The 25,084-nt window shown below is 38.3% G+C and overlaps 1 protein-coding gene across 3 annotated transcripts in view; it reads right to left on the bottom strand.

Annotated features, from left to right (window-relative positions):
* The window catches only part of PLA2G4A (phospholipase A2 group IVA), a 162,815-nt gene that overhangs the window by 57,294 nt on the left and 80,437 nt on the right, over positions 1 to 25,084 (bottom strand). For all 3 annotated transcript variants that reach the window (XM_082704068.1, XM_082704070.1, XM_082704069.1), the window contains 3 exons: positions 20,497 to 20,534; positions 15,580 to 15,721; positions 2,663 to 2,799 (listed from right to left, as the gene is read on the bottom strand). In XM_082704068.1, coding sequence (XP_082560194.1) covers positions 2,663 to 2,799; positions 15,580 to 15,721; positions 20,497 to 20,534 — 317 coding nt within the window. The remainder of the gene's footprint in view (positions 1 to 2,662; positions 2,800 to 15,579; positions 15,722 to 20,496; positions 20,535 to 25,084) is intronic.

The raw sequence follows: 25,084 nt of genomic DNA, 5'->3' as shown, positions 1-25,084 counted from the left end.
AAGTCCCACTACTTCTTGAAGTACTCTCTACCCCTGACCTCTGGGTCATCTTTTACTTGTCTTCTTCAACAGCTACTTTGTATTGTCTTTCCTTTTTTGGTCCATTAGCTTTCAGGATGTTCTAGAGTTCCATGAACTAAATTATTGATGGTAATAACTGAGGTGGTAGAAGCTGGTGAAATTGCCAAGGGAGTGGTGTGTAGATGTAACAGAACAAAAGAGAGGTCTTGGAGGAAAGCTCACATTAAGGAGTAAAGTAGTGAAAATTGTAAAGACATTACGGAGGGCAGAGCAGTCAGAGAGGATGAAATAAAATCCAAAAGGCAGAAGAGAGGGGCACCTGGGTGGCTCAGTGGGTTGAGCCTCTGCTTTCGGCTCAGGTCATGATCTCAGGGTCCTATGATGGAGCCCCATATCAGGCTTTCTGCTCAGCAGGAAGCCTGCTTCCCACTTTCTCTCTGCCTGCCTCTCTGCCTGCTTGTGATCTCTCTCTCTCCGTGTGTCAAATAAATAAATAAAATCTTAAAAAAAAAAAAAGGCAGAAGAGAAGGGAACTGAAAGAGGGATAGTTACTGTGTGAAATGTCTCAACCCCGAAATTTATCCTCCTGGACTCCACCAAAGAGTCAAGGAGGAAAAGAACTTCAAAAGACATGCTTATATTTGGAAATTAGGTGGTTGCCAGGTGAAAATCTATTGTTAAGGCTTTTAGGAATGAGTGGCCTTGAAGGAAATGAAAGAAATAAGGGACGGCTAATCTTGGAGAAATTAGGCAACGAAGGATAGAGCAGAAGTTTATGTACGTATAAATGTGTGGCTTGTGGTATTTAAATGATTAGCCTGTAACATCTAAGATTCTCTTAATTACACTTTGCAGGACTTGTTTTTAGAACCTTGACAGCAGAATCTAAGATGCTGCCTCAAATCCATAACTAAAGCAATGACTGCAGCCTAATAAACACACACTATTATACCCTCAAGTCAGCACCCCAAATCATATCTGTTCTGTCTTTATTAGGTGAGTTTAAGAAAATAAGCTTCTTGCAATGTATTAGTCAGTGATGGACCACAGGAATCCAACAAATAGTGAATTCAGAGAAGGAAAACCACTCGAAGAGTAATAACAGAATGCTCGAGTAGGCAAATTAATCTTAGGGCCCAAGTTTTTCTGTCATATTACTCATTAAACAGGCAGGTGCCTGCTCTTTCCTTCAAGGGAATGAATAGTAATGGGCTACACCCTTCTTTCAAAAAAGATAAATCATTTTGAGGGTATATAGAAAGAAGGTAGCAACCATCATTCTAAGTTTTTGTTTTTTAGTTAAAGAATCTGATATTTAAGATTTAAGATATTTAAGTTTCTTAAATATTTAAAAACTATACATTCTTTATATGTGAATTTCTGTGTAGAACATACAGCTGTGCAAGAAAAGATTATGGTTTAGTTCCAAGAATCCTAGACTAGAGGATCAAAAGCCTGACTTCACATGCTGGTTCTGCTAGTGATCTTGGACAAATCCCTTGGCTTCCGAGTCAAATTTTCTTTAGCTGAAAATGAAAAAAACTCAGATCCATCTCATACGATAAGAAGGTAGAGAAATATTCAAATGCTTGACATATATAATATAGCATTATGACAGTTGAACTTTACTATGGCTGAATGATTAAAAAGACTTGTAAGTCAAAGTCAGGCATTTTGTAATAAGGTGACACAGTTGAGACATTTGAGGGAGAACTAATATTTTATTTTCTTTTTTTTTCTAATATTTGATTTTCAATGTACTTCTGTGGGTCAGGCAAACTAAAAAGTACAAGGTAGATTCTTTGAACATGTTTCATAAATGTTTGTGAAACGACAAAGCTATGGTGTACAAATATTTTATGTACACATGTTTTACGTCTCTCTCCAAATTTAGCTTAAGTGCATATAAAGGATTAATTTGATAATCAGATGTGAATCAGTGAAACATTCCATTTCTACATTCAAAAGTTGTTTTTCCTCTTCTGTATACTGAGGTATCTTGCATCTCTTTCTATTTGCCCTAGAGAAGAAAATGAATACCTAGTGAATCATGTAGACTTAGACACGATTGCTGAAAGATTACAAATCAGCAAATTATAGGAAGATTAAATTAATTATGGGTGGAGCATGTTATTTCACCTCTGTGATATTTATATAGAATTTCGATTGATCTATTTTTAAGATTTTATGTTTAACTACATTTTAAGTTACAAATCAGCTTAAAAGGAGTAAATTTATGATAAGGGGCATCATTAGGTATGAATTTGCCTTGAAACACATTTTTAAGAAAGATTTTTTAAAAAAATATTTTATTTATTTATTTGAGAGAGAGGCAGTGAGAGAGAGCATGAGTGAGAAGGTCAGAGGGAGAAGCAGACTCCCCGTGGAGCTGGGAGCCCGATGCGGGACTCAATCCCGGGACTCCAGGATCATGACCTGAGTCGAAAGCAGTCGTCCAACCAACTGAGCCACCCAGGCATCCCTCATTTTTAAGAAACATTTTTAAGCATCAAACTGGAACACTTCAATAATTTGAAATTAAGGTTCAGTTTTCTAAATCCTCCTTTCTTTTCAAAGGTTTGAGGTAGATAAACCCCAAACTTTTAGCATGATATAACTAAGATTTAAAATGCATACTAACCATGTGGAGCCAGAAAGACCAGCGATGTAGGTAGCACAATCTAAAATTCCCGCCTCATACAGGGCCTTGATCACACCTGAGAATCCGACCATGGCTCGGAAGCCTCCACCTGAGCCCAATATGGCGACCACAGGCACCTAGAGTGATGAAACGCAGAGATCATTTGTAAAGGCATAAAATATATTCCCTTTTAGTTTCAATTTTCATGTTATGTGCTCCACATTTGGTAATAAAGAATTGTAGTTCACTCATACCTTGATAATATATCTATTTTTTAAAAAGAATATGTTTCATATAAGAAAATTAAGAATTAATGTCTATTAGAAAGCAAATGTGACTAAAATACCAACTAACTCTATTTAGAAATAACAACCATAACTCTGTATTAGCTTAACCCTTTGCAGTTTTTGGCTTGCTTTTGGGTGCAATTTTTTTGGGGGGGAGTCTCTCAAAAATCCTGTAAAGTGAGCAAAAATGTCTTTGCTCATTTTGTAGATGGAAGTTCTAAAATGCTGATATTACCTATGTAAAATCTATTTGCTGATATCTGGAGTTAAGTAAGCACTATGCCCTCTTGGTCCAGAATTCTTTTTTTTTTTTTTTAAGTATAATAAAGCTTTATTTTATTGCCTTTCCTTTATATGGCCTTGGTCCAGAATTCTTAATTGCTCCTTTATACCGACTCATTTAAAAATATATACTATTAAAAGTGACAGGAGCTACAGAATCTATTTATTCTTTAATCTATTAAATATATCTGATTGAGTGGTCTCTATCTTTCAAGCATCACAAGTAGATCCAGGGAATATAGTTTAAGTGAGGCAGAAATGTAATAATAATTATGACAATATGGGCACCTGGGTAGCTCAGTTGGTTAAATGTCTGCATTCAGCTGAGGTCATAATCCCAGAGTCCCAGGATCAAGTCCTAGGTCTGGCTCCCTGCTCAGTGTGGAGTCTGCTTCTCCCTCTCCCCCTCCTCCCCACCCCCTGCTCAGGCTCTCTCTTTCTCTCTCTCACTTTATCTCTCTCAAATAAGTAAAATCTTCAAAAAAATAATTATTATGACAATAAAAAAATAGGGAGAGATGACATTTCTTGAGCTCTTACTCTGAGACAGAGAGAGAGAGAGAGTGTGCACAAGTGGGGGGAGGGGCAGAGGGAGAAGCAGACTCCCTGCTGAGCAGGGAGCCCACCATGGGGCTCAATCCCAGGACGCTGAGATCATGACCTGAGCTGAAGACAGATGGTTAACCGACTGAGCCACCCAGGTGCCCCAGAAATTGTTTCATTTAATCTTCACATAATCTCTATGAAGTGTCTATTTTAAGAGATGAGGGACCAAGGCACTTGGAAGAAACACCTTGAAGACTCGCTCAGGGTCAAACAATCAGTAAACAGCAGTCAGGGATTAAACCCCAAGCTCTTATATCCAGGCTCATGCTAATATGTCTTCCTAAAATAAAGGGCTATAGGCTAGGAGTACATGAGGTCCAGAAGATGTGGTCAATTCCAATCAGAGAAACTGAAGTGGTGGAGAAAGCTTCATAAATTAAAAAGAAACCCAAGCTTAATTTTAAAGATGCACAGTTATTCAACAGGGACGGACGAGGGCAGGGAAGGAGGCTGTTCTGGAAATGGAAGCAACATGAGTCAACCAAGAGTTTTTGCAGGAGAGAAGCAAAGGCTGTCTGCAACATGACTAAAATACAAATGTTTGTTTGTAGAGGAAGAGATTGTCATTTTCTCTGTGGTCCTGAACCATTATTGCTCAAGAGAGCGGGTGGTTTCTCTATACCCCAGGGCCTAGTTCTCAAATTGTACACAGCCGTCTGGGTGTCCACAAGGTCAAAACTATTTTCATGAAAACAGTAAGATGTTATTTGTCTTTGCTCATTCTCATTACTTCATGAGTCTATGATGGAGTTTTCTAGAAATTATAGGATGTGTGATACAGCAAGAGATTGAATTCAAAAGCAGATAACAAAAATCCAGCTGCTGTCTGTTAAGTCAAACAACAGAGATACTTATAAAAATGTAAAGCAATGCTGCCCTGCTCACCCTTTTTATGTTCTTGAAAATATGGTTATATTCATAAAATGTCATTGATATTAATATGACAATGATTTATGTAAAATAAGTATGTATGCTGATAAGTTTTCTCAGCTTTCACTTTTCATATGGTAGATATTCATAGATATAATCCATATAAATAAAACCTCTTAGGAGTTCTTTTTTTTAAAAGATTTTATTTATTTATTTGACAGAGAGAGAGATCACAAGTAGGCAGAGGGGTGGGGGGAAGCAGGCTCCCGCTGAGCAAAGAGCCCAATGCAGGGCTCAATCCCAGGACCCTGAGATCATGATCTGAGCCGAAGGCAGAGGCTTAACCCACTGAACCACCCAGGTGTCCCTCTCTTAGAAGTTCTTTATATTTTTTTTAATGTAAAATAGATTTCTCAGATCAAAAAGCTTAATAACCACTGCTCCAGAATTATCAGGCATGTGGTGAGTACAATCCAATATCTTCCAGGAAGATTCTGAGCCTGTTGAGGATGGGGGGAGGGTGGGGGTGGAGACAGACAAGGGAACAGGGAGTGGATGGATGGAAATGTTTACTGGATAGACAGAGGCTGATGTGAAAGAAAAGTCAGACTGCTGGGGAGAAAGAGTATCTTTTGTTTGATGCTGTTTCCCAATAACAATTACTAGCAAAAGAAAGTTAGAGATTGAAGACTGAGCAAAGATGGAGCAAAGATACTAGATCACAAAGCAGTTCAAAGCTTTATAAGAAACAAAGTGAAGAAAGAAATCCGCAGGGGTGGAAAAGCAGAAGCTGAAGCAAGTAGGGATGTTCTGACTAGAGTACAGTTCTCTACTACTGAGTGGCCCCGAACTGAAGGAGCCTATGCGTCCTAATTAGATGCAGGTTGGAGAGCTCATTCATGCAAATACACTCCAGCATTCGGTACAATGGAGCAAGTTAAATGGCTTTGAACCTTTACATGTTTAGATGTACAGAATGCTTTCAATCATATATGTTTAAATTGCAAATAACATAAAATACCTAAGTTCTTAAAAACCTGTCTGGAGGGGAAAGAAAGCTAGGATAGGAAACAGAAGTGGATTATAAAGCAGGTGAACAGAGCACACTACAGTAATAGCTGTCAGAGGAGCTGTTAAGCAAGCCAGATAGGAAGTTAGAAGGAGGAAGCATCTGAATTAGGCCTTGAAGGAAGATTTGAATTTATGGACAAAGTAATAAGAACAGTGAACATTTCCTTTTGTCAAGCACTGAGCCTAAATTCAAGCCAAGACACTCACAAGCTGAAAAGGACATGTGACATTGCAACAGTCCTCTAGGGAGTCAGGAGAAATACGATTAAGAAGAGCTTCATGGGGAAAAAAAGTATTTCGGTTGATATTATAGAAGGAGGAAGACTGTTTATATTAAAAAATCATGTAGGAGCATTTGAGCCTGGTGATTTGGTTACTTGTAATGCTGCATTATTGAAAATAATGTTAAATCCAATACAAATCCAACAGTCTAGAGGAAGAAAATTCTTAGTAACACATCTCACTGTTCAACACGCAACACGGAACTGCACTGTTGTTCAGTAAGATTTAATAAGAAAAGTTGGAAGACTGAACATAAGGCTTTCTCTAATCCTGAGAAAACAGCTCCCTAGATGTCCTTCTTCATAAGCCACTAGTCCAACACATACTTACGAATATTTATGTTGTTAGGAATTTTCTGGAAATAGCCACTTATGAAACTGGAATTTGTTACTTATATAACCCGTTGTTTTCATTATTGCTTTACAGTAAATTCTTAGAATTTTCAGGTAAGATTTTGAAGTCAGGTATCTGAGCTGCTAGCAGGTGAAAGAAATATCAGATACTTGTACATAAAAACAGAATAATCAAATACTTGAATGACTATGTAGATTACAATTCTCATCTGCATTTGCTACACATGAATTAATCTGTTTTATGTATATCCTTTAATTTTCACAACTAATTTTCACAGTGACATTTTAAAGATAAAATAATTGAAACATAAGGAAGTTAACTTTTCTTATCACAAAGCTAGAAAGCAATGTCCTGTGGACTCAAAACTGGATCTGTTAGCCTCCAAAGCTTTTAATTCCCTCTGCTCCATGATCTCTGAAAGCTTTCCCTCTAATTAACTTTGTAATCTGGGGCACAGAAAATCCTCTTTGGACTCTGTTTTCTTACATGCAGAAGCACTGGGTAGCATTAGCAACCTTGAGGCCTTTAGCTACTAGTAACACTTGATTCTATAACTCAGACAGAATATGAGTTATAAAACTATATAAGTATATACTTTTTATTAACATTAAAAAAGGGAGATTTGACTTATCAAGAAAATATGTCTCTCTGGCACAAGCCTGGGCACTTTCATTCAATTTATTTCATCTAATTTTCCCAGCCCTCAAAAGGAGATCATTTCCATTTTTCAGACGATGAAGTATTTAATCCACACAAATACCTTGTCCACATACAGACGCAGCTAATTGTTCACAGAACCACGACGTGAACTAAGGTGTCACCGACACCGTAATTCACTCTTTCCTTTTAGTCACTATTGAGAAAGAAAGAGTACTCTTTGCTAAAAGAAACCATTTGATATTTAGCTAATTTATATTTCAGATTCATCTGTTACTTTGGATGGTATCAGCCCAATTTTACGTAATAAATGAAGGCTAAATTTGGATGTTTTAATAACCTTGGTCATTCTGAAATAACTTTCAAAGAAGTAACTGAGGAGTTATAAGAAGCAGCTGTTAGTGCTGACTCAAAATCTAAAAGAATCTAAGAAATGTGCTGTTGACAGGTTTTAGCTTATATTTAGACCTAAGAGCATTAGTATTTGTGCATAAATGATATCAATGAATATCTCTCATATGATAACAGGAAATGAATCTTCATTTACCAAAAATCCTGTGGTTTTGATTAAATTAATTGATACATGGGCTTATGGATATTATTAATTTCCTCCCTTGCAAAAGAAAATTCTCAAATGCTTAAGGGTTTGGGGTTTTGGGGTTTTTTTTTGTTTGTTTGTTTTTTTTTTTTTTTTTTTTTACATTTTCATAGGTTTTTAAGGTCTGAAAATTATATAAAGACTTTTGCCTCCTTGGCTCCTGTACTAGTCAGGGCTCTCCAGAAACACAGGATCAACAAGATGTACCTAGCTACGAACCTGTCTAGAAAGAGATTTATTTTATAGAATTGGCTCGCGAATTTAGGATGAATGGCAAGTCCAAATCTGCAGAATGGGCCAGCAGGCTCCAAAACCAGGAGAGTCAATAATGTGTTTCTAGTCTGAAGGCCAGCAGTTGGAGACCCAGGAGAGCCAATGGTGCAGATGAAGAGAAATGGAGTCTGTTGGAGAACTCCCTATTGCTTAGAAAGGCTGATCTTCTTGTTCTGTTCAGGCCTTCAAGTGATTAAACAGGGCGAACCTACATTATGGATTGTAATTTACTGATCTGAGTGTTAATCTCACCTAAAATCACCCCATTTCACGTTTTAAAGAGGCAAGAGAAAAGGATGTAGTATCTCAGTGCCAAAACTATCAAGTCTTAAAAACGATACTTGAAATTATGAAAAATACAAAGAGAAAGTTTTTTTTCTTGGGAAATTATTTAATTAACAAATCCTTTTCACTCAAGTGGGAAAAGGTGCTTTTAATATATAACTCTAGTGATATGATATGGAAGTTCACTTCATTATTAAGTATTTAGTACAATACTGACTTAAAATACTTTACTTGTGGTACATTTTTAAAGCACCTAGTGCAGTTGATTAAATACATTTTTTAATTTCTAAGAGAGTTTATCATTTTCTTGACAGGTAGGAGGGAGGACTACAAGTCAAAAAAGTTAAGTATTAGAATTTCCTACACCAGTTCCTCGCTAGTATCGTAATAGATGGTTATAGTCATTTGAATTGTTATGTGTTTGGGTTTGGGTTTTGTTAGCAGTATCACTTACAAATTATTCCTTTTTCTCTTTTTGTGGATAAAATCAGGCAAATAAAGGATGAAGATACCATAAACTCCACATTTTTGAAATTGATTTCAATGCCCTTTACTTTGACTCAAATCATCTCTATTTTTGCCAGTTTGGAGAAAAATATGATACAAATGTCAAATCAGAACTCTTTCTTTCTCTATTTACTAAAAGTCAATTTTCCTCTGTTTTTACTGAAAGTCAATTTTCCAAAGTGCCAAGTAACTGCCATCCCCCAGCTCCGCAAAGCATGAGTCAAAACACCTGAAGATATACTGAAGGAGGTAGCCAAGACCTAGTTTTGCAACCCTCAACTGATTATTCCCCACCAATTATAAAAGGGGTCAGAGAAACTGTATTGAAAATGAGAGAGCCAACCCTATAAGTATAAAGGAGAACCAAATAAGGAGCACGGATTCTTTCTTTTTAGAAGATTAAATGATCACATCACAGTGGTTATCCCAATATTAAAACTGTTTATAGGCTTTAGACTGCTTGCTTGTGCATCCTAGGTTTTTACTCATAATTATTATCATTATTAATGATTATTATTTTTTTGGATTAGAAGATGGAAGCAAAGATGACAATTACAGAGTCTGATCTGCTCGTGTATCTCCACAGTATCCGCAATGATAGGAGCAGTCATGGCTGCCTGGACTGGGCAAATGGTAATACCTGCAGTGGGGTTTGCCTCCCCACCATCCTGTGCCCAGCACCGGCCCTCTCAAGGTGCTGTCTGGTCCATTTCTGGTCAGGTACATAAGCAACATCTTTGTACACAAAGGGAGGGAACTCACTAACTTGGTTTGCTTCAGGAAATGTATAAAAAGTAGTATATATTATCTCATTTCAGTCTATTTACAATTTTTTCCAGCACAGCCATCATTTCATATGCAAAATTTAAGAAGTGAGTTTACATGAAATTAAAATGCATCATTGTTAGTAGCATTTAGTTTTCATCTGGTCCCCCGCCCTTTCAACCCAGTAAGATCCCTCACCAAATGCCCATTTGCTTTATAAAACAAATTTAAACCTGTAGCAAATCCAGCGCCTGTCCCCATCTGCCGCCTCCCTCCCTGCTTGGACACGTGTGTTTCTGCATGCCTCCCCCAAGCCTGTTTCCCTGGGAGCTCGGTAGTCTTCAGCTGTCATGTGCCTTATAGTGAACAGCGCTACTGAGTGGAGTCTGGGCCTCCTGGACGTTTACTTTGTAGACCAACTCCAGCTCTCTTACTCCTTGGCTCTTCACATCCTACCACCACCTCAGATGAGAAAACCTCAAAGTCCACCTCATGAGTCCTGAAACTTGACCCTTGGAAGCCCACAGCTCAGCACACCTCCCTGTCCTCCGCTATTAGGAATTCTACACTGTCTGCCCTGCAATATTTGCAATCTAAGAGGGGAATAAGTATTGACAGTAATGGGCACCTGGGTGGGTCAGTTGGTTAAGTGTCTGCCTTTGGCTTCCGTCATGATCCCAGGGACCTGGGATCGAGCCCTGCATCAGGCTCCCTGCTCAACGTTGGGGGATGGGGTGCGTTCTCCCTCTCCTTCTGCCCCTCCCCCTGCTCCTCCTCTCTCTCTCTCTCTCTCTGTCAAATAAACAAAATCTTAAAAAGAAATAATTGATAGTATAAAATTCTGTCATCCCAACGAAGGTAAGAAGCAAGAGGGAGAATATTCTGGAAGACGGAAACAACATACACAAGGAATACACATTCTCATGGACCACTCAAGCCTGACTTCTATTACCTCCTTCAGGAACTGTTCTGCTTTGCCTCCTCCTCTGTCACCAGACGGGCTCTCTTCTCTAGAATTTTCACTTAATTTATATAACAAACTTAATTTATATAACTTAAATTTCACTTATTTATATAATTTATAATTTCACTTAATTTATTCACTTAATTTATATAACTTAATATATTATTTACTTAATTTATATAACAAACAAATTTCACTTAATTTATATAACAAACAAATACAGATTAGCACTCATAAAGTGTATTATTTAAGGTCCACTTTATACTTCACCCTAAGGCTTCTATCTGTTTAAACTGAAGTTATTTCATATAGTCTGCCTTGAAACACGTTTCTCTTAAATTCTCTGATGAAGGTTTTAAGTAGAATTCCCTTCTCTTGCTTCCCCACTACTCCACTTCCAGATTTTAGTCCCCCAACCAGCCTGGCTTTGTTACGGTCAGTTACTAGGGAACAGAAATGATAGATTAGCATTTCCCTTCGCATAAGACTGTAATCTAGAAGCTTCATCTGACCAAAAGCTATTTTCAGACAAGAAAATTTATAAGAATGGCCTCTAAACAATCCAACTATGCCCAAAGTCCCCATGTACACAGTCTTACAGATCTTACTCAGAAAAGATTCCAGGCCTCTATTCATAGAGAAATTACACTAATCAGAGACACTGTTCTAACAACAAGCTTGCTTATCAGATTTGAATTCCACAACAATTAAAGCTGAAAAAGAAAGGAGTGGTTTGAAGAAATTACTTCAAGGAAACACATAAAGTATGGAGAAATGGCAGTTGATTGCAAATGAAACAGACACGAGAACACGCAGATCAGTTCAATCTGGACAAGGAGTAACATATTTTAGAAAGACTTCTCTTCAAATGATTCAAATCTATAAATTAAAAAATATATATATTCTCAATGATAAAAAAAAGTTTTTAAAAGATTTTACTTGTTTATTTGAGAGAGAGAGTGAGAGAGAAAGCACGAGTAGGTGGTGGGGAGAGGCAAAGGAAAAGGGAGAAGCAGGCTCCCCACTGAGTAAGGAGCCTGATGTGGGACTCGGTCCCTGCACCCTTGAATCATGACCTGAGCCAAAAGCAGATCCTTAATCGAATGAACCACCCAGATGTCCCGAGAACACATTTTTTAAAAGTCTTAGTATTTCAAAGAATAAACTCTTGGGTTATGAGGCACCTTAACTATTTGACTAATTCATTATATCAGACAGAAAAGCTAAGATTTTATTAAATTGGACAATGACTGCCCTTGGGCGTTATGCAGCAGAACAGAAACACTCAAGTAGTACAGTCACTATTTTATTGAGCAACTAATATGTGCCCTTACAGATTGTGCTGGAAGCTTATAAGCTAGTACTTATCCTTTTACTTAGTAAGAGACACAGTCTCCATTTTACAAGTGAAGCATAGAAGGGAACGAATGTGTCCAGGTTTATACTACCCAAATTTATTCAACATTTTAATTTGACACTGAAGTCCCAAGCTGGATGTTGTCTGTTTGTTGAACACTGGGAACAGGACAAGCAGAGTCTCTCCACCGAGAATTAAGCAGGACTGTTCTTTCTTCGTCAAACCGCCATGACAGCCTGTCCCTCGTATCATAAGGATGATTAGCCAGAACTGACTAGAAAGTGAAGTCTCATCAGAGAGCAAGGGAGTTGGGAGCTTAAGAGATCCCTGACTGAGGAGTAACATAAAAATAGGAAACTATCACATGTTTTGTGGGAATGAGTGGTTCTGAATATATTTAAAGTAATTATTTTGGACAAGAGAAAAAACTCTAGACGGAAAAAAAAACAACTACAGTAAAAGCTTGAATTCTAAGAACGACTTCCAAAAATATGAATTTAATATTTTTTGAAGAATATTCCAGACAGAAACATAATGACTTCATTCTCTACCCATTGCAGAGAAGCCAATTTGTATGAATATTGGGCCAAGTTTCATCTTCCCAGAAAGACTCCTTTTTTCCACAGAACAAGGAGTGCACCAGGGGGGTTGCAGCAGCAACTTTCCCTTTGCAAAAGGAAAACCTAAGGACAAAGGCCAACAGGGCATCTGGATCAATGTGTCCCACATACATTTCTCACAGAACAGTTCCAACTGGGATCTTTTCATCCAAACCTCCTTATCCTGTGTCTTCTTCCTAACAACCTGACACTGTGTTCCTCATTTCTGAGTCCCTGATCCCTCTCCCTAGCTAAGGCATCCCCAGGGCGCAGCGCCAAGCAACTGCCCAAATCTGTCCCCTGACCCACACAACACAAGATTTACTGAGCATCCACATGTGCTAGGAGCCAGGCCAGGTGCTAGGAATGTGAACATAAATAACACAGACACTGTCCTGGTCTTCATAAAGCTTATATTCCACCGGAGAAAACAGACACTAAATGAGTATCTATATAAGTATGTTTTAAGTCTGAGTGTCATCAATGCTGAGAAGATAATGCATGTATTTGTGCCACAGAGAATATAACGGAGACCTAAGGGACATGGGGGGTGGGGGTGAAGGAGACAGTCTCAGAAGAAGCTACGTATCTACTGCTTAAAGAACGGAAGGGAGGGTGCTAGCGACCTGAAAAGCAGGTGAGGTGGGGAGAGGGCAGGTACAGAGGAAGCACACTACAGGGAGAAGGAACAGTGTCTAGAAAGGCACCAGCTGGGGAAGGGTTCTGAGGAGACATGGAGCTAAGAGGCAGCACCCAGCAAAGGAGCGCGGTGTGAACTGGAAAAAACGGGAGTTGGAGAGATGCTGGGAAGCCAATCCTGAGAATGGTGGAAGGATTTTCAGCTCTGGTTTGGGAGCAAACAGAAGGTAGGGAGAGGGAGGACAGGCAGAGGTGGAACTACAGAAAACAGAGGTGTTGTGTTCCCTTTTAGTTCCCTTTAGATGGGAGGGATACCAGTTAAGAAATCAAGCAGGTGCATAAATGTTCAGCTCTGAAGCTCAGAAGGGAGGTTTTAAGTCCATGATCTACATGGGGAGTTCTTTGGACATAGGTGCTGGGTGACATCATGGAAGGGAGAGAAAATTCTTTAAAAAAAAAAAAATTTTTTTTTACTGATTTATTTAACAGAGAGAGAGAGTGAGAGAGAGAACCCAAGCAGGGGGAGCAGCAGAGGGAGAGGGAGAAGCAGACTCCCCGATGAGCAAGGTGCCCGATGCAGGACTCGATCCCAGGACCCTGGGATCATGAGTGAAGTCAAAAGCAGAAGTTTAACCGACTGAGCCACCCAGGTGTCCCAGGAGAGAAAATTCTTAAGAAGAATGCAGAGTGAGGAGACAGAGTGTCTAAGGCAAAGAACACTTCTATTTAAAGAATGTACAGGGGAGGATCTGCTACAGGACCCCGAAAAGGCAGGATGAAAACGGGAAGAGGAGGCAGTCGGTGAACGGCAGAGAATGTTTCACAAGGTAAGGAGACACGGTAATTTGCTCCAACAGGGTCCAGGGAGACAGGGCAGGATCTTTCGCACTTATTAGTATGGGTGACTGGTGAAGCAGCTGCAGTAGAATCCTAAGGTCAGAAGCCTGAGAAAGTGAAGAAAGAGGACGAGAAGGTGTCGGAAACGTGGAGAAGTCTGGGAACACAAGGAGAGAAGTGGAGAGACAGGAGGAGGGAAGGTCCATTCCAGGCAGATTTTGTGGTTGTTCCTCTTCTCCCCTTCCTATCCAAGTTGATATTTCTATAGCAAAAATTCATAAAGAGGTAGAGGCAGACAAGTCGGGAGGCAGGGAGTGGTCTTTGGAGGACTGGACAATTGAGACAGTTGCTATACTGGGGCTCCTGGCCGGGGCTGGCAATCTGTATCTGCTGTTGGACTTCATTTGGAAGAGAAGGAGCTGTTTCCTCCATGGAATTCGAGAGGGAAGCAGCAAAGGATAGCATAATTTAGGGAACAGAGCAATCCTCTGGCAAGAAAGGAAGGCTTTGTCATCTGATGTCTGTTCACCTCTCTTTGATTAGGAGGCAAGTGTCTCAGCTGTGAGGGCAACAAAGGGTATCAGCCACAGGGAGTGAAAGAAATAACAGTTGCAAATGAGTGGAAAGCAGTGAGGCAGCAGGGGTGGGAGGGGTGGGCGGGGACAGATTGCAAAAGAGCATCTGGCAAATGAAACTGATGGCCAGGAATTAACAGAGGTATCCATTTCTTGCTTTTTTCTTTTTCTAACAAACCCATTCCTTCCTCCAGGCCTGACTAACAGTCTTCAATTCCAGGAGGACCTGCCCATTACAGGGAGGGAAAGGTTTTCCTCAACCCTCTTAAGGTCTCTGGCTGGGTCTGAAAATTAAACTGACAAGAGAAATTAACAGGAAAAAAGCATACAGGTTTATTTAAGGTAAGTTTTATGTGACATAGGAACCTTTCTAAGAAAATAAATACCAAAGAAACAGTTACAGGGACCCCTGGGTGGCTCAGGCAGTTAAGCCATCTATGTCTGGCTCAGGCCATGACCTCAGGCTCCTGGGATCGAGTCCTGCATTGGGCTCCTTGCTCAGCAGTGAGTCTGCTTCTCCCTCTGCCTGTTCCTCCCCCTGTTTATGCTCTCCCTCTCTATCTCAAATAAATAAAATCTTTTAAAAAAGAAAAAGTTCATTCAATGATCCTACGGTGGAGGGGGTTTGAGGGAAGGGCAAAAGGGGTGAAGGGGGTGGGAGGTATAGGTTTCCAGCTATGGAATGAATAAATCAGGGAAATGAAAGGTACAGCAGGAGGAGTATCAAATAGTCAGGGGTACTATAACCGTATTGTGAGGTAACACGTAACAGACACACTTGATGAACTAACGTAACTTTGTATGTCAGCTATACTTAAATTATAAAACAATAAAAATAAAATAAATTTCAATGATCCTTTTACATCCAAACCTAAACTTTTCTTACTAATAAACATCTTGTTTGTGCATAAGTATGCCTATGTGTCATCTTTTTAAAACTATATCTGATCAGTATTACTAAATATGGGCAGCACTTCCTCAAAGAATTTGTATTTACGAAACACCTTATCTTAAATCAATCAATCAATCTCAGTATTTCCATATTTGGGTGCACTTTGGGAGACAGTGACTATTAAATTGCAGTAACATTTGAAACATTTCCAACTCACATCGCGTGTAGAATATAAACCTTCACTATTCTCGGGACCCAGGAGTTTCTTCATGTTTTCCTTTATGTTTTCTTTTCTCTGTTGTCTGAAAGTTTTCTCCTGATCACACAGAGCCATACTGAATCGGAGGTCTGGGGATGAACTGTATATGAAACAGAAGGTTATGAGCCAATGTCCCCAGCAGTCTTGTTATAAATCACCCAGTTCCCAGCACCTTCGCTGATATATGCTTATTGCTCCCCTCAAGCCATTTCCTAGAAAGGGACGTGAAACAAATGATGGCTGGCTTAAAGCTGCAGGTTCCAAGGCGTGTTTCCAGAAAATAAGAGGAGATGTTTTTTAAAAAACAAGCAAACAAACAGCCCCTGATAAGTTCGTTTTATCATAGCCAAGATTTTGGGAAGTGCTTCAGAGAATAAACCTGTTTAGATCTGTTTGGCACAGTATTTCCAATGTTGACGTGATGAGGAAAGCCTTCCCCTGGCTTTCCATCCCCCGCTTCTCCATGATGCAACACTAACATTCCTAAGAGTCTGTGTTCTGAGGAGCACACTTGTAGAAATACCATCTTTAATAAAATGCCTTGTGTAAGAGATGTCCCCCTGTGACCAAAAAAGGAACTTCTAACGGTAGGACTTTAGACAACCGCAAATAAGCCAAGAGCTGGAGGATTTGCGGATCCTTATGTTGTACAACCTTCCTTTCTAATAATGGCAGCAGCAACTTCTCAGATCCCTGTACTAGGTCAGAAACCACACTAGATGTGTAGGTATATATCACTGTTGAAATAATGGGAGTAAATCTTCCACATTATTATACAATGTATTATTTTTATAACTCTATATCACAGATCCAAACCACTGAAGCTCTGAAAGGTTAGGATCACAGAGCAAATATGTGATGTATTTTCCACAATGCAACAATGCCTCCCAAATGAGGTTCAACACTGAATTCTGAAACCAGCTACTGAAATTAAAAAAAAAAAAAAACAAAAAAAAAACAAAAAACCCTAGAAATCCATGTTGCGATGTGAAGAAATCCAAATGTACAAAGCAAGAAGTTTCCTAATCAAATATTATCTCTTTACTATTCATAAAAGTGAGTCCTTCCCTTTAGAATGAATTAAGTATCATTTCTGTTAATTCAGTGTATTTCTTTTTTTTTTTTTTAAGGTTTTATTTATTTATTTATTTGAGAGAGAGAGAAAGAGAAAGCCCAAACAGGGGGAGAGGCAGAGCAAGAAGTAGGCTCCCCGCTGAGTAGGGAGCCTGACATGGGGCTCGATCCGGGATCCCTGAGATCATGACTTGAGCCGAAGGCAGATGCTTAACCCATTGAGTCCCCCAGGCACCCCTAATTCAGTGTATTTCTTCCAATGTATTTCTTCCAGTGCATTTCTTTCTTCTTTTGGTGTGTAGACCAAAAGAAGATACTCAGTAGCCTCTGGGCCATGTACTCTAATGATATTTGATCACTGCAAATAATTTAATTACTACTTCCCAAGGGACAAATATGGGTAACTAAAAAAAAAAAGCATATATGATTAAAAATAAAGAACAGAAGAATATTTAGTTTCACTAGCAAATTTTTAAAATATTGCTGTTATTAATAATTTTTTTAAAAACTTTATTTTATTTATTTGACAGACAGAGATCACAAGTAGGCAGAGAGGCAGGCAGAGAGAGAGGGAAGCAGGCTCCATGCTAAGAAGAGAGCCCAATTTGGGGCTCGATCCTAGGACCCTGGGATCATGACCTGAGCTGAAGGCAGAGGATAAACCCACTGAGCCACCCAGGTGCCCCACTATTATTAATAATTTTTAAAAAACATTTGAAGTATCTATTTTCTAGTTCCTGGGAAAGGCAAAATAACACTGTTGTCATATATTCATTTTGGGAATAAAAATTTGCACAATACTTTTGAAAGTTGTTCAGTGATGAGCACCAAAAATAATTAAAATGTGTATTCCCTTTGAGCAATTCTATTTTTGGTCATCTATTTTAAGAAAAGTAACTGTAGGGGCTCCTGGGTGGCTCAGTGGGTTGGGCCTCTGCTTTCGGCTCAGGTCGTGATCTCAGGGTCCTGGGATAGAGCCCTTCATTGGGCTGTCTGCTCAGCAGGGAGCCCGTTTCCACCCCCCCCCCACCTGCCTCGCTGCCTATTTGTGATCTCTGTCAAGTAAATAAATAAAATCTTTAAAAAAAAAAAGAAAAGTAACTATAAATTTTGAAAATATCATTTAACCACATTATCCAATATAAAAATGATCAGTATAGTATATCAAAGCATGAATCACACAGTTATTAAATTTGACTATTATGAGGCTTAGGCAACAAGGAAGAAAGAGATCAGAGTGAATGAGTGATTTTTAAGTTAAGCCTTAGGATAAACTCTCTGTTATTTTTTATTATAACATATTAGGTTGGGTACCTTCTAAAAATTTTAATAAAAATCTCACCTACACAGTTGTCTCTGTGAACTCATCTCAAAATGTGTTTCCTTTTCTGCTCCTAAGAGAACCACTACCTTAGACTTGCTCTTTAGTCTTCCAAGGTATTAATTTATAATTTTACAGTATATATTTATATCTCTAAATTACAGAGTCATTTTACAGTTTTTTAGGTTTTTTTTAATGGTATCAACTGTATGTATTCTGTAATTTCTTCTCCATGAAACATTTTGTTTTTGAGATTCACATAAATAGATATATAATTAGAAATAATTCAAACATTTTTACTATTATGGAGTATTTCCATGATTAGAATATAATTTATTTATCTATGAACATTGGGGTTAGTTCTAATTTCTCTAAACTATTAACAAACAGTTTTACTATGAACATGTGGTGCATATGTGGAAAACTTTTCTTATATCATATTTATATAAAACAATATATGCTTTTTCTAAAGGACATCTCATTAAATCATCACAATATGCTTATAATTCACTTTCTTATTTTACAAATGAATAAAAAAGTGATTAAAAATCTTTCAGCTGTTCACATAATTAGCAAGAGGCAGATTTAAAACTAGGACTTCTCATTCTGGAACTCATGTTCCTTATAATATACAATGCTGATCACTATCTTACATTAAGCACAAGGAGTTTCATTTTTTAAAAAAGATTTTCTTCTGCTCGCTTCGGCAGCACATATACTAAAAAAGATTTTCTTTATTTATTTAACAGAGAGAGAGATATCACAAGTAGGCAGAGAGGCAGGCAGAGAGAGGAAGCAGGCTCCCTGCCAAGCAGATAGCCCGACACAGGACAAGATCCCAGGACACTGAGATCATGACCTGAGGTGAAGGCAGAGTCTTAACCCACTGAGCCACCCAGGCGCCCAAGAGTATGATTTTTTTTGAGCAATAAATACAGATGTTTAGAAGATATTAGTATAAACTGTAAAAGAAAATTCAACATATTGAGTAATTTTATAAATATAGTAAGAGAAGTTTGGTTCATTTATTTCCTCTTTCATGTATTATCTTTTTTTTTTTTTCAAAGTTTTTTTTTTTTTTTTTTGACAGAGAGAGTGAGAGACCAGAAGTAGGGGAGTGGCAGAGAGAGGAAAAAGCAGGCTCCCAGCCAAGCAGGGAGCTCAATGCAGGGCTCAATCCTAGGATCCTGGGATCAAGACTGAGCCACCCACGAGCCCCTCGTGTATTATCTTTAACTCTAATTTTCTTTCTTGATTTTACTTTATATCCAATGGAAGACATTCCATGGAAAGTTGACTTTTTCTTTAAAGAACATTTCCATTTCAGAGACAAAACAAATGAACACGTAAAAACAGAGTTTGATTAAAAGTCATTATAAACGTATAGTAAGTTGCTTCTCGACAATGTATCTTAATTAGCTGAGTTTTTTCCTACATTTTTTGATAATTATGGTTTGCTACAGTGAATTTCTTTTACATGCTAGTGGCCTAATTACAGCACTAAAGACCATTTCCCATTAAGACAAATAGCATGACCTCCTTGTCAAATAATAAAAATTTTTCTAATTTCATGCTATAAAATATACTACTTTGAAGCAAGAATCAACACAATGCAGAGTAACACAACTCAATTACTTGGACTGCCCTTTGATACTTCCTGACATATCTTCAGGGACAGTGGTAATTTATGTAGTAATTTACTAAGCTCAATCAACGTGTTACGGGAACCAAAATAAGAGAAATACCTAACCCAATGTCAACATATCCATCCTCACTCATTTGGCAAATCACACAACAGGAGAATATTACACTGATACATGTGGTGTAAAACCCATTTGGTAAAACCCATTTTCACAGGGAAGTTCAAGGAGACACAGAGAGTTTGAGGGAGATGGGATGTAGTGAACTCAGCGTTAGATCTGGCTCATTCTCCAGGTAGGCCTGCCTCCTCTAAGAGGTACCATTTGGAAATAAATAAATAATTTCCCAACATGTTTTTGGAGACAACTTCAAAAGAGCTTCTTGGAACTTTACTACTTGCCGTCCTGCTGATCTCCATGTACAAAAACAGTCTCAATCTTCATTTTTTGTTTTTTATAGTTTCCTGTTTCTGTTTACTTTCATGTTTTTGAATATCTATCTGAATCAACAATGAAAAAGAGACTTAAATAACCATATTTGTTCATTTCTGTGGGAAATGAACCTCAAGGAGAAACTCTCTAAAAGCTCTTATTATTGACTTTACAAGCCCTAAACTCTATTACTTAAAGACCAAACTACAGGAAAATTATGCAAAGATATTATATTTACTATTATTTTTTAATGCAGTAGCTAACAGGGAAGAGCTAAAGAAAAGTCTAATACATTTTTTATACAAGTTTCAGAATTATTTTATATTTTAAAAGTTTACCCTTTAAAAATTAAAATAAGTCAGTGGATCACTCACAATATTTTCCACCCAATGAAATAAATGTACTTACCAAACTTCAAGAGACATTTCCAGAAACATTTCAGTGACCTAGAACAGATGTATTAATCAGATTAGGCCATAAAATGGATGTGTGTTACATATAAGGCAAACAAGGTCAAAACATTTTTTGAGTGCCAGATAATTTTTAACCTAAAAGAATTCTAAAAATAAAAGTAATATAGCATCATGAAGACCCTAAATTATGGGTGTATTTTAATTTTTATTTATATATAATTTTATTTATATATAATTTTTATATATATATAATTTTGCTATTCTTCATGATAAAGCCTATTTAATTAGTCATTTTAGTGAATGTAAGAATTGCCTCTATACAGTTGTTTTCCTCTTCTGCTAAAATGAAGTAGTTGAATTCTATAAACATTATGCATGAAATCTAAAAATTGCCTCTGAAGGTGTGCCTATTACTCAGGAACTATCCCTGGGCCAAGAAAGCCTGGGTGAAAATGTACACAGGTGCATTTGTGACAATTGTGGGCTGGAATAAACTGGAGACAGAGCACCTATCCAAGATGGCAGTAGGACCAGGGGCCAGCCAACTATGGTCAGCTCAGGAAACATCTACAGATGTTTCCGTAGATGTTTGAGTTGGTGGGGTTGTCTGAGTTGGTGGGGCTCAGGTTTTCATTTTTTCAACACTGTGAGCCAACCAAATATATCAGAGGGCTCTGTCCTGCCAATGGGCCAATTGTACCTTAATGGAAAAGAGAGTGATTAATATCTACAGAGAAGAAGAGGTATTAAAAGGTGTCTTTCTGAAGACTATACATCTGTTGTATGGAAAGACCTTCTCTGTACTAACCCCTGCCACTACTTATGAATAATGTAATTTTATACTATTAGGAGAACCAAATGAGAAAATGTTTTGCAGGTTGCTGCACCTGTAAAATGGTGCCTTTTTTTTTTTTTTAATATCAGTTACCCTAGAATATATTTAGAGTGAACCTGCCCAATACCTTTGAATAGAACAGAATTCGGATATTCCTCTTAAAAGGTGAAGAGGATATTTTTGGAAGCAACACAAAATGCTAAAGATTATTGGCTTTGTTTTCTCTTTGGTCAGAGGATGGAAAAAAACAAGCTAGGAGGAGCTTTCCAAAAGGTTAAAATAAGTTCATGGCTAACTCTCAGGACTACATTTTATAAGTAAGAAAAAGGTACTGAACTCATCTGTACAAGAATTTGCCTCTCCCACTAGACTGTGAGCTTTATCTTATATAGATCTCTATTACTAGCTCATTGCACAGTCTTTGGTATTCAACACATAATCGATACATACCTGTTGAATTACTGTGCATGTGTGTGTGAGGGATCGCACAAGGTGGTCTTTCCTTATCAAGAAACATTTCATCGCTTCTAAATATACAATCATGGGTTGGTCTAACACATACAGCAGTTCCTCTGAAATCCCATGACCTTTATTCATCAAGGCAGCATATCACATTACTTTGAAGTTAACAAAACAATCAAGAACCCCAGTACAAATGGAATTATACATACCCAGATGAATCAGAGTTAAGTTTATAAGTAAAAAAGGTGACTGGCTTCTAAATTAATGTAACTGCTGTCCGTTCTACCAATGGTAGGCCTGCTCAAACCACATCCCAGTACATCGTGTCAGTACCCTATTTCTAAATTTCAAATGGAGTCTTTCCCAAAGAGAGCTTAGAAAATGTTATAGTGAATGAGGCCGCTTTGGACATTTAGTGAGAAAAACAAGATGTGGGTAAAACATGGTCTGTTTCTTTTCCCCCCCAAAAAACATGAAAGCTGGTATTAAAATGAGACCAGATTTACTGTTTTTGTCACCAGAGGGCAAAATCACCACAGGAGAATGGAAACTCAAAGAACATTACGACTCTTCGTGAAGTTTTCTAACAAATGGAAAGATTCGAAGCTGGAATGGGCTTCCTAGTCCAATGTGCCTTGCGATGACAGAATTGAGAAAAAAGATGGCTCCCCAACAGGAAGGTCCCTAAGCAATCCAGGTGTTAAGATAATCAATGCCTGGTTGTACCTAATGCCTACTTGTCCCAACAACTTAATAAATAAAAGGAAAATCAACTACGCTATGTTCATAGTCACATTTGTCTTTGCCACAGAATGTCCCTTCTATAACCACCCACAGTGCTTCTTGGCTAAGACATCCCTAATCCTAGACTGACAGGTAAGACCTCCTAAATGAAGGCAGGAGGGGAGAAGGGAAGACACAGGATTTTCCTGCCATGCAGGGTAATACAGAATGTGTTGTGGTGGGACTTGTCACATGGATGGGATCCTCATTTCCATATGTTGCCCAGGTGGATCACCTACGATCTGGAGGAAATTTTAAACTCTCCCACCTGATGTGCCATGCTCAGACATGCTATGAAAACTGACATTTACAATCTCGCTGCACCTTTTAACCTGAAACATGTCATTCAGATGCGATAGCCACAAAAACATGTACTTCCTGTGAGGCATGAAACAAGTCTTGTAAATTCCTCCCCACCCACCACATCACGGTCTTCCACACAGCTCGCAGTCTCACAGCAATCTGAAGGAAAGGTGACCGAGTCTCTCTGACTCTTCCCAACCCCGTAACTGCCTAGCTAGAAACCAGACAAATGAGAAGAGCTCCACCTCTTCTAGGAATTATAAAAGTAAGAAGCAGACTGTACTCAGTGTACGTTCTTGTGGAAAACAATAATCTCATCTTTGAATTCCACAGAGGAAAGCAACTGTAAATGCTTACAATGGGAGATGTTCACCTGGGGAGTAGGGAGATGGGGAGAAGGTAAGGATCTAGAGGAGAGAAACCATATCAAGAAGCCATTTCAGATTTTAAAATAATTTACTTTTTAAAAGATTTTATTTATTTATTTGAGAGAGAGAGAGCAAGTGGGAGAACACATGGGAGAGAGGAAGAAGCAGACTCTCTGGTGAGCAGAGCTCCCAATGCTGGACTGGATCCCAGGACCTCGAGATCATGACCTGAGCCCAAGGCAGAGGCTTAACCCACCCAGGCTTCTCTTAAAAATAATTATTTAAAGTACCTAACTGGGGCACCTGGGTGTCTCAGTGGGTTAAAGCCTCTGTCTTCTGCTCAGGTCATGATCCCAGGGTCCTGGGATCGAGCCCTACGTCGGGCTCTTCTGCTGGGCAGGGAGCCTGTTTCACCCCCCCTCCCCAACCTGCCTCTCTGCCTACTTGTGATCTCTGTCTGTCAAATAAATAATAAAAAAAAATCTTAAAAAAATAATAAAGTACCTAACCCACTAATTTACTTGCAAACTTTCCAATATCATTTTGAAATGATAAAGCTAAAGTAACAAGCATAGTGACTGCCTGGCATTAAGAGGTTGTTTAAAATTATTATCATGAGGGCACCTGGGTGTCTCAGTGGGTTAAAGCCTCTGTCTTCTGCTCAGGTCATGATCCCAGGGTCCTGGGATCGAGCCCTACGTCGGGCTCTTCTGCTGGGCAGGGAGCCTGTTTCACCACCCCCCCCAACCTGCCTCTCTGCCTACTTGTGATCTCTGTCTGTCAAATAAATAATAAAAAAAATCTTAAAAAAATAATAAAGTACCTAACCCACTAATTTACTTGCAAACTTTCCAATATCATTTTGAAATGATAAAGCTAAAGTAACAAGCATAGTGACTGCCTGGCATTAAGAGGTTGTTTAAAATTATTATCATGAGGGCACTTGGGTGGCTCAGTGGGTTAAAGCCTCTGCCTTCCGCTCAGGTCATGATCCCAGGGTCCTGGAATGGAGCCCCGCATTGGGATCTCTGCTCAGTGGGGAGCCTACTGCCCCCCCCCCCACTCTGCCTGCCTCTCTGCCTTCTTGTGATCTCTGTCAAATAAATAAAATAAAATCCTTAAAAAAATGATTATTATGAAAAGACACACACAAATGATTTGAAGCTTGAGAATCTATCCCATTAGTAAAGAGCTCTTCAAATATGCTATGCCTTTGATTATTAATACAGTCCAGCATTTACAACCTTCACTTTCAAAAAAACATTACTTTGAATTCTGATCCCTCCTGAGTCTATGTACTCTTCCCCACCAACCCTCAGAAAAATAAAAAAACAGCTGATCCCCAGGCAGATTTAATAATCATTTACATCTTTTGAGAGAATAATAGCATATTTTCTGTTTTATCTGTATATACCTGACCCATACAAGATAAAATAAAATTATGTTTCAAAAATAAGGGCCACTTTTACTAAAAATCATGTTTCCATATGCTGTAACCCTATCCAGTGAAGAAGGAAGCATGTGGATCTCACAAGAGGCAATTCAAGGGCAGAGCAGAAATTAACAATTCCACCAATACAAGCCAGATCATGTCTAGGTAAATTTTGCAAGTTTAAAATTGAACAAGATACTGCTAAAGTCACTTTTTAAAATATATATGATGTTTATTTTTTTTAATTGAGATGTAAGTAACATTTAACATTATATTAGTTTCAGGCACATAACACAATAATTTAACATTTTTATATATTGCAAAATGATTACCACCATGTACTGTCTAGTTAAATATACAACTTCTTAATAAAATAATATTTGCATTTACTACCAGGAAT

The sequence above is a fragment of the Mustela nivalis genome, assembly GCF_964662115.1.
Source record: "Mustela nivalis genome assembly, chromosome: 16".
NCBI classification, from domain to species: Eukaryota; Metazoa; Chordata; class Mammalia; order Carnivora; family Mustelidae; genus Mustela; species Mustela nivalis.
This window is presented reverse-complemented; position numbering and strand designations above follow the sequence as displayed.